The sequence below is a fragment of the Erigeron canadensis genome, chromosome 3 (assembly GCF_010389155.1).
Source record: "Erigeron canadensis isolate Cc75 chromosome 3, C_canadensis_v1, whole genome shotgun sequence".
Taxonomy (NCBI): Eukaryota; Viridiplantae; Streptophyta; class Magnoliopsida; order Asterales; family Asteraceae; genus Erigeron; species Erigeron canadensis.
Window position 1 is genome coordinate 407,647 of NC_057763.1, and position 10,922 is coordinate 418,568.

General features: G+C 32.8%; 1 protein-coding gene across 2 annotated transcripts; it reads right to left on the minus strand.

Moving 5' to 3' along the window:
- Nucleotides 1-2,913: 2,913 nt before the first annotated feature.
- On the minus strand, nt 2,914-8,927 carry LOC122592779 (poly(A)-specific ribonuclease PARN). Of its 2 annotated transcripts, none has more exons than XM_043765091.1 (8): nt 8,437-8,927; nt 7,663-7,793; nt 6,686-7,017; nt 5,727-5,837; nt 5,049-5,175; nt 4,680-4,950; nt 3,811-4,594; nt 2,914-3,439 (listed from the first exon to the last, which is right to left on the minus strand). In XM_043765091.1, the coding sequence occupies exons 1-7, from the start codon at nt 8,784-8,786 to the stop codon at nt 3,826-3,828; spliced, it is 2,091 nt and encodes a 696-aa protein (XP_043621026.1). In that variant the 5' UTR covers nt 8,787-8,927; the 3' UTR covers nt 2,914-3,439; nt 3,811-3,825. The 2 variants fall into 2 exon arrangements, with proteins under 2 accessions (XP_043621026.1, XP_043621024.1); XM_043765089.1 differs by having other exon boundaries at nt 3,811-4,603.
- Nucleotides 8,928-10,922: the final 1,995 nt, after the last annotated feature.

The following is a 10,922-nucleotide window of genomic DNA, read 5'->3' on the forward strand; positions in this document are numbered from 1 at the left end:
TGGTTAACAAGGTTTTCTACTACCCTAGACTCACTAATACATCTTTTAAAAGTTTTGTATGAATTATTAACTAATATATGATGTTAAAATATATTTGACAAACCATAAGTAACTAAAGACACTAAAATATATGTTATCTTTAACACGATTATAAAATTTTAAAGTACCGACTTTGAAAAAAATATACTTTGAAATTATACAATAAATAGACATTAAAAGTATATTATTATTAAAACCCTGAAATTAAAAAAAAAAAGAGCATAATTACTTTATTAATAAATAGGTAGTTCATTACAATAAAATATTTGTACAAATTTATGTATAAATAATAATCTTCTTATTAAAATTTTTATTCTATTTATTTATAAAATAAAAATGAATTAATAATGTGATTAATCAAGTTATAAAAAATTAACCTATAAAATACAATAATATGTTCTATATTTATTTCAAATTGTGATATAAATATTTATTTTTAAAAATATTTAATATATGTATAAACTTAATACTCTAAATTTAACCATATTTCAATTTCAATATGTTATTTATAATATTATACTTTTGTTAACATAGTGTCAACATTTCTAACGTAATTATTTTTAAAATTACAAATTTAAACTTGAAAGTATTTTTTTTAAAATACCAATGTATATATTATAACATAAATTAGATTAGTAATTGATGTTATATCTTTCAAAGATTAATTAGTGAGTTAAGGTACTAAAATACCTTGTTAATCAAGTCTAGGGTAGTATACTACACCTTTATTAATTTATGGTAGTAGAGCACCTAGTCAACCAAATTAAAGGTACTAAAATGCATTTTGGCCTTATCCTTATAACTCACACCATGAAATACCTACATTACCCTTTTCTAACATGAAACGACTAGACTCGATTTATAAAAGAAACAAGAAATTTCTTCCTTTTTTTTCAGAATATACCCACTGCGCCGCAGTGGGAGGGTGCAATCCCCACTGCGCCGCAGTGGGGGCAAAGCACCCCGCGGAACAGAAGATTCCCACTGCGCCGCAGTGGGAAGACTCACCCTCACTGCGCCGTAGTGAGGGCCAGATCAGCAACACCACCATTAAAATTCAACACTTTGATCAACATACAACTTTCAAATTTCAACACTACACTTCATGGACAACATTTCAAATTTCAAACAAGATATTAACACCTTTACAAACATGTTTATAATATCAATTTGATCCCACACTTATATACACCATCAAATGGTCTTTTACCCAAATTGCCACATTTCAAGTCAACCAACAAGTTTTGCAAAACCAAAAGCATGACCATCAAAAATCCAACATGTACCAAGAGCTAAGATGAAGAGGGACATCTAAGTGTCTAACCAAAAGGATACCATTCTTCCGCGAATGGTCAAAATACCTTCCAAAATCACTAGCAATCCAAATCAACACTTCAATCAACAAAGCCTAGTTCCTTCTTCAGGAACTACCTATAAAATGGTAAACAACTAAATGGGTAAGCGAATGCTTAGTGAATATGTTTACATACAATTATATAAACGAAGGAGGGCAATGCACAAGGGACTGTTGCATATGGAATATGACACCGTCGTGTCATATCCATAATACTCGCCCTTGCACCAAGCATTACATGGATCCATATAAGCAAATGATTACAATAACAATAAATATCATAATAACAATGCTCCACATGAGCCTATGGTCACCAATTAGGCCTGTAATCAAACTCAACCATAAACATGGGACTAACACCAAATCAATTACTACACATGGACACACTCAACATCGAATGGTAATTGACCCAACGAATATACAAAGATATGTAAGTATATTCACCTCATTCGCGACACAACAACAAATCAAGATAACCGCAATAGCAACAATTTGAAGCTTTCAACCTATGAAGATATCATAATACTCATATAAGGCAATATTCACATTCCTAGCTATTTCAACATAGCCAAACTAACCATTCACTAGCATTCCTAACCTCTAATCACCCCAATAAGTCATTGAGTTGCTAATTTACAAAAATTCTCATATTAATTCAAGAAATCATCATCATCATCAACGTTATTTCACTTGACTAGCAAAATCACCATTGTCATATTTGGAATTTCACTTCCATTATTCTCATTATAATAAATTTCAATATGCAACTCAATAACTAACTTATAATATACAAAAATTTGGGGGGAAATCATATAAAAACCCATTACTAGCAAAATCCTCAAATTCCACCTTTCAAAAAACCTAATTCTTAGATGGGAGAAGAAATTAGGTTAAGAATCAATACCTCAAAGGATTCAAGAACTTAATTTAAGACTTTAGGTCATAAATTTCTCTTCCCCTCTTTTTCCTCTTGGATTTTCGGCCACCACCATCACTCCAACTCAAACCCTAACTTTTAATTTCTTAATTTCAAGAGAATGATTATTATTATGCTTGATAGATGAATCTTTAATTTGAGATTAAAAGTCTCAATTGCATGGATTTAAGTTGGATTGGATAATCAAGAAGGATGAAAAAGGTAATGGAAGTGTGACTAAGGGAGGGAAGAACTTGGCTGGTAGCACAAGGAAATGCCACGCCCCCTTTTAATTTTTTTGTACTCGTTATCCGCTAAAGTTTCAACTAAATTAACCCCATATAAAAATAAATACTAGGAACTTATTTTAATGTCAAAACTACAAAAAGGGTTAATTTATTACCTTAAAATTATTAGGGTGTTACATAACACCTACCTTTTTTTTCTTACGTTAATGCCACCATCACCCGCCGTCGCATTGCGCGGGTACCCCTCTCGTATATATATAAAGTTAAGACCCTTTCAACCGGGGGATCGATTAGTGGTTTTCAAATGGGTAGCGATCTATACACCACCAATTTTTGGCGATGCACCACTAGCTGTGTTTTACAGTGTTGTATTGTACAACTCAATATAGCATATTCAATGTGTGTATGTGACAACAAAAGACATTTAAAATGAAAAATGCTATCAAGAAAATAATTTTAAAAAAATTTAACAACTAAAAACTATAAATAGACTTGAAAGAAAATTTGAGATAATTGAAGGATTCAGCAAGTTACCCTGCATGTATGTATACGTATACGTTAGCAGTTTATCCCATCTTATAACCACTAAATAAATATTTCGGTAAAATATTATTTTTTAACAAAAGATCAGCGATAGAGAAAATATATGATCAATCGGCATCAAACTAAAATCCTATTGTCATCGATATCGATATTTGGGGTGACTTTGAACCGTTCAAACAACATTTGCTTCATCTTATGAAAGTTGTAACATGGAGACATGCTTTTATAAATCCTCGCAGCATTTTCACAATCATAGAATGAATGTATTAACCTGTACTAAGTTGCCAACAGCTTCACTTTGTATGTATTACAGAGTACTAGGTCGTGAACTCCCCCAGTCTGCATCAACGAAAGTAACATCTGAGTTTATCTGGCATATAAAAGAAGGCGGCCATAGAGCAGTAACAAATCAGTTCACGAAAGCAGCTTGGTTTTTAGTACAAAGCACTATTCTAGTGTCAAAATGCAGATTTATCAGACCTGACTGATAGTTTTGTGATGAAAACAATGAATGTTGTTATGTTCTTCAGGTAGATTAGCAAAACATTTTGAGGAGCTTCAGAGTTTGAACACACAGTAGCAGCAGATTTTATTTTTTTTTAAGACCACAATGACAGCAGGATTGATCATAACTTCAGCAATCACAGCTGATGCCTGATAGTGATAGTCTAGTAGAAAAAAACCTAACATGCAGGGAGTTCATAACTTACTTCTTGTAATACGTCTCAGCAAGATACTATATCTAGTATTTCTTCTCTATGCAAATTTTTGCTACCTGGTGAAGACTTCATAGGTTGTTCAGTTTCTGATATCTTGGTATCCATTGGGATGTCTGAATTATCAAAAGAACCATTTTTATGAGCCTTACTTTCTAACATTTTGGTGTTCAAATCAACACCAACAGCTGCAGCTTGATCTGCGAAGAGGACTTTGGAAAGGGGTGAACCACATATGTCTTTGTATACCTCGTAAGAAGCAGCACGGGTACGTCCACCTTCTAGAAGATCCGAAAGAGGGTGTAAAACGTAAAGTGCTTCGTTCTTCTTTTCAATCTTAGATTTTAGTTCCAAAAAATCATGAACCAATTCTGGTTGGCTAAATTGAACAAACACAGCAGTCTTGTCCAAATGGTAGATGGATGTAACTGAAGTCAACCCAAAAACTTTACACAAGGTTTCTTTTATCGGTTTTGCCTTGAGAGTAGGAGAGAAGCCCCAAATTAAGACAATATTTGAAAACAGAATCTTCGGTTGTTGGATTTTAAAAGTCATAAATGCTGAACATTCAGTTGTAGCTTCACCAGTTTTTAGGTCAACTATGTCCCCGCTGGTCCAGCTTAGGTAAAGAAGATTGATGTAGTTTCTAAGCTTCTCTTCTTTCATCAACATCAAATGAGAACTGAAATCAATATCAAGAAGATTGCATGCTTGGGCAAATATGCACCCTGTCATGAAGGCATCATAACCAGCTTCGTGTTTAGCTCCAGAGTTCCAGCTTGATGAACTGCAAATTTAAAATCAAATGTACAGACCAGCTATAATTGCAAATGCATGATTCAAATCCTACAAGAAAAGCATACCTCATATCATCTACTTGAACTTCCACCGAAACAGAGGGACTTTGAGCTGGACCAAGCATGTTGTCAGCAGAAGCAATATGCGGACATATGATGGCAAAAGCTTTGGCCAGTGATGTGCTACTCTTCTTCATCTTCAATTGCAACATGCTATTTCCATTCAGAAGGATCTTTGTGTCAATTATGTACGGGAAGTTTTTTTGAACCAATGTAACAAATTCCTTAAGATTCAAAGGAAGAGGACCTATGAATTTTCTACATACATGTGCAATATCTGTTCATAAAAATAAAATATAAGTTGCAGAACAGAAAATCAGTGATATAGAATTCAAATCATCTACTGAAAGGAAAAGCCTTAAAAAGTTATCCTACCAAGAAAGCAATTGTGACCAACAATCAACTTTTGTTCAGAGGAAAGGAGGTCGATCACATGCCGGAAGCCAATGGCAGTTCCGATCTTCATCTCTGCTTCCTTAAAATGGATTCCTTTAACCTCTTTCTGCATAAAGTGATGCATATTCTATAAAAAAACACTATTAAAAAATCCTATCAAGTTTTATCAAAGTTTCTAATATTTTATGAAAATGGCAATGCATGCATCATGTACTTCGTTAATTCCTATCCCAAGCCAAAACAGAGAGATAATTAGATACTTGTAACAAACATTGTATCTTGGTTCAGCCCGCAAGCAGAGGGAATCAAATGAAAAATAGACTGACTACTTGTTCCTTTTACCATGGCATGTCATCGAAATACAGGATGTGACGTTTGACTTTCTACTTCTATACTATTTTACAATGCATTCACCCACTCCCATTTCGAGATGAAAGAGATCCAATAAGAATGGACCATATTACCATCTCTCATCTCCCCCATACCACCACCATAGCAGGAAACCTTCTGGCTATCTCAAGAGATTCACAGTAATAACAGATATCGTAGAAAACTCATTGCAGTAGCCGCATTACGTAGGTACTGGGTAGCTCGTTATAAATATAAATTCAAGATAATAAATTACCAAAAGTTTTAAAATTTAAAATTGTATCTTACCATAAGCAAATCTAGGTCACTTCTGGATTCTGTGTAGACAATTAATTGTTGAGCACATGATCCATCATTTACACGGATGTAAGCTAAATCTTTGAAGCTCTTTTCTACAACCTGCAACCAATATGGCAATATTAAGTATTCCCTTGGCCCACAAAGGCTACATCAATTCCTTTTTAATGAGACTGAATTATTGCAGATCGAAACATATTTGCAAGTTAGAATCAACTGCATAATCACAATGACCAAAACAGAACAAACATATAATACTAGCAAGAAGCCAGGGAAAGCAGTACATATTGCAAGCAATCAGATCCAAAGATAATAGGCAGGTCTGAATAACTCTAAATAACAGATAAAAAAAATACTACTAGAATGCATCCCTTTCACATGAAATTAAAATATGCTTTATTGAAACAGGGATATTGAAAATATGTCCCAAAAATATATGTCACCAGCTAATCATAAATAAACATCTCCTACTGGGCAATCAACAAACAAAAATCCCAGTGATAGTATGGGATTATTGTAAGTCACTGAAGGAGATAATATGATCGAAAGTGATTATAGTGTGACCATTCTAAGCATGGAATACCAAGGCACTAAGTATCTAGTGATGAAAACAAAAGTCCATCATCTGATTCATTAGAAAAAGAAAGCAATAACTAGCTGAGCAGATCTTAAATGCTTAGGATAATAAAAGCATTGAATAAGTGCCTTATGTTATTAGTAGACGGCTAAAACCCGTAACGTATTTTTGAACTGCATATCAAGATCTGCCAAGCATTTAGCACTTTCTTTAGATACACACTGCACTATCAAAATCTGACAGCATATCTTATGCAAATTTAAGTATCTCCAGTTCTCTACCAAAGAAACAACTCTGAAGTTCCTTACAGAACACACCAAGTACCAAAAATGCCCAAACTATTATGCAAGATCATATATACAAAAAACATTACCGACTTAATCAACCTTAGTTGGCGGGAAGTGAATCCATTTAGTTTAATAGCTGGACGCATCCTAAAGAAAATGGTCTGAAAATGAGCAATCGAGTCACTAGAATCTTCAGGAGTCCTCCCAGGCCTTCCATTTCTAGTCAGTAAGAGATCGTCATGCCATTCACTAATCTTGGTCTTCATTCTCTCCACAAAAAGAATATCTGTCATTCTGACCAGTGGAAGATCTTTAATATCTTTAACTGTGCATGATGACTCTGATAACTCATCCTCATGTACTGAATGTAATTGCAACCTTGCTTTGTCTTCTAGGGCTCTGGATAAGTAAGATATTCCTGGATTTATCCAAAGTTACAACAGCTCAAAAAAAAAAAAGGATGCCGATAAACTATTCAGCTATTGCAATGGGTTTTGTAGTACATAATCAACTTACTGGTAAGACTATACCATTTAATAACAGCTGTTCATGGACAAAGTTCTAAAAAGGCTACTACATGAAGCTAGATGACTAGTTGCTTATCTATCAGAACTTTAGGTTATGACATTATGTAACCATATGAAAATTTAAACTATAACTTTTTTACATGGCCACCTCGTATTCCATTGATATAAATACTCAGAATGGGTGTAAAATCTCCCGCCAATTTGAGTGAAGTCAGTTGATTACTGAAGTGTTGAGGGACTCTCTCCTATGCCATAACTGAAGAGAAGCCCTAAATAATCAAAGTATACAGAGACGTCTGATGCCTAGGTAATTGCTATAGCAGCCCTAAGCAGGGATTTGTAGAACATTAATCATGGGTAACAAAAAATATGTAGATATACCCACGAAGCTCATCTCTTTACTAGATACCACAGATATATAGAGGCAATATCAGCTAGTAAAGTCACAAAATATCTACCTAGGAAAGTGAGTTTATCCTTGATTTAATATTTAGATGAAAACCAACATAATACTCATAACTTAATGGATAACATACCTTCTTTAACACACAAATTGAAATCAAACTGGTACTTTGACAAGAAATCAATCGAGGAAGTCTGACAGAAGAACTCATACGATCCATCATCTCCACCAACTTCTTGCCGCGGAAATATATAAAAGTTGTGTCTGTCGAAAAAGAACACACCATTATCATGCCAGAAATATCATTATCTACAACAATTAAATCTTTCTCTGCATTACCCCTATCAACCCCAACCATCAACTTGACGATATATCAAGTTCATTCCTTCCAATTTTATTAGTTATCATCCCAACTCTCATACTTATAACTATACATTAACATAAACATAACCACCCCAGCCTTTTAACTTCCACATATTCCAAATTTCAAAAATATAGTCCAAACAGTACATAACATGCCTTAATCTTATTACTCACAAACGGGGTAACAGAGTTTTCAATTCTTGCAATTGTATCATGTATATACCCGAATATTAAAACACATTTTTAAGGAAAGAATTCATATTACATGAAAACGTCAATGATCGAAGAATAACAACATCCTTTCCTGCATATGGATCATTCTACTTCTTTTTTTTTTGTCTTTTTTGTGAACTTGAAAATTAGTCACTTTTTAACAACTGCGTAACTCCGATAAGTAAAATCTTGTTAAGCTGTCTATAAATACCCAAAAAAAAAATGTAAAAAGTTGAATACTTTACACATTTTCTCCAAACAATATAATCCAAAAATAGGGAATGTATATATATAGATATGGATAGATATATAAAAAGGGGAGGGGACTAACGGATGGGCGACGAAGGAATGCTTGCTTCGGTCCCAGCGAAAGGGGCAAACACCGAACTGAACAACGGCGAATTTATCGGCAGAATCTTTAACCTTGAGATATCTAACATCATATCTATCAAACTCAAATGATTCTCTCCACGGTGCACTCGTCACGCCGGTCATTTCCAAATCGATTGCCACGAAGTCTGCGTCTTTGACATGACGGCGGAGGTCAGACAGACATGAATCGAAGTTTGATTTCGTAACATTTTTAATAGCGAAATTATTTGATGATGATGATGTGGAGAATGAATGATGAGAGTGAGTTAGGGTTTTGGAAAATGACCTCATTAAACGTTGCTTATTCATAGTTATAAAAATACATTATTTGGTTTCAGCGTGGTGTGTTTCTTCATCACTAAGATGATGATGATGATGATTACACACGCAGGATAAACTGACTAGGGTTTTATCAGGGTTTTGTTCTTTTCTTACCTTCTTAAATAAAAGAATATCTCTTTGACGAAGAGTGTCAAAGTTTGTATTAAAATACAATTAAAATAGGATGAAAGATACTCTGTCCGCACATTGCGGCGGTGAGATGATGGGGTGATAGGTAGGCGATAAGTTATAGAATGTGATAGCAAATGTTTTACTCATACAGGCTTCGCCTTAAGATTTAAAAATTCGTTGAAAATATATCGAATGACATCTCTAATGAAAGAGCATGAAGTTTTAAGAATACTCGTACAATTTTTATAACTTATCGATATACATGAATAAAATGATTTATGAAGGAGAGTGAAAAAATAGAGTGGTTGAGATTTGAGGAGAAAGAGAAAAATGAGTGGTTGAGATTTAAGAGTATTATAGGTATATTAGGTAGAAATGTTTAAATTAGTGTATAAAGAAAAGGGGTAATTAAGGTAGTTCAAATCATTTTTTGAGATTTTAAAAAATGGCAAAATGCTTTATAAGACAATATATAGATATAGATATAGATAACATTTTTTATATTAATAAGTTTAGCCAATTCTTAAGAAAAATCTATATTTTAATTTGGACACTTACCAAAAAAATTGCTTAATTGGTCATTTAATTCTTACCACTTAACACTTTTAATAATTAACACTTTTAATAAGAATTAAAAAGCAACCAATTAAATGATATCATGTGTCCATGATTCCATAAACTTATACTACTAGACTTTTCCTTTTTCAAAATATTTAATGAAAATAATTTTTCAGCTTTACCCACACCTTTATATTTCATATGAGAAAAACAGAAAAAATTTGACTATTAGATAATATGACATGGTCACTTTTCATAATTCATATAATACGAATAGTATATTTTTTTTCTATGATTTTATTTAAGGTTCCGATCGATTTTTTGTTAGCATGGATTTTTAATACCATCAGCAAAAATATACGATAAATTCTTTTGTTGAGTATAACGACGATAATATATAATTGATTTGGATGTTGATCCAGACATCGACATTTTTTTGCATTATATATAGCAAAGTTTTGGCTTTATGGATGATATAATATACTAATACTAATAAATCTATACTATCTATATAAACAAACTACCTCATCCAAAATTTAACACTCTACCTTTAAAATCTCCAATTTACCCTTTTAATCTATACTCCTATCAAACACTTTATCCTTGAAATTTCAAAAATACCCTTAAAAGAAAAACCTTAGGCATATCCCTTCCTTTCCTTGAAACAACAACGGCGGTTTGTACTTTCAGCCGGACTAAGAAACACTTGAGTTGAATCATATATTCATATAATAACACGGTACCGCTACTTAACTAACGTTTTTTTCCTATATCCCGTTGCATCGCGCGGATACAAGGCTAGTATATATAGAAGGGGTGGACTTCTATATGGTCTATTTGATCGATTCTTTGAATAAAATTAACTAGCTAGTAGCTAGTTAAATAGAAGGAAAAAATGAGTAATATGTATAAGTCGAAAATGATATTTCTTTCCCAGTTTTCCTTCATTTAAATTTGTTCGTAACAATTGTTCTTTTCACAAACTAAAACAAGTGGTGGAACCCTCATTGCCACATGTAATCATTTGATTGGTTAAGTTAATTCTTACCAAAGGTGTTATATAGTAAGAATTTTATAACCATATAGTTGTCTAAATTAAAAAATAGACAAAAGAATTTGACCATTTAAATAATTTTTTCTCATTTTTAATAGACAAAAGAATTTTGACCATTTAAATAATTTTTCCTTATTTTTAACCATTAAAGTAAAGTTACTAAAATCATGTGACTAACCGATGATTTTTATCGATAGTAATGGCAATAGCAAATTGGTTGCTTCCAATCTTAAAGAACGATTAGGTTTTTCAATATGGAGAATTAAATATCACAACCGTGTGGAAAAACATAAATAAGATAATAAGACCGTTCTTATATGGAAGATGATGACTATAGGTGAAAATATATGATGGATTAAGTGAATTGTTAAGTCATATAG

Excerpts from the sequence above, each read along its gene's own strand:
- LOC122592779 (XM_043765089.1), bottom strand. The coding sequence starts at position 8,786 with ATGAATAAGCAACGTTTAATGAGGTCATTTTCCAAAACCCTAACTCAC. Across the intron at positions 7,794-8,436 it reads CATTCCTTCGTCGCCCATCC|ACACAACTTTTATATATTTC; the intron begins GTTAGTCCCCTC and ends CTTTTTCGACAG. Across the intron at positions 5,176-5,726 it reads GTGACCTAGATTTGCTTATG|AAAGAGGTTAAAGGAATCCA; the intron begins GTAAGATACAAT and ends CACTTTATGCAG.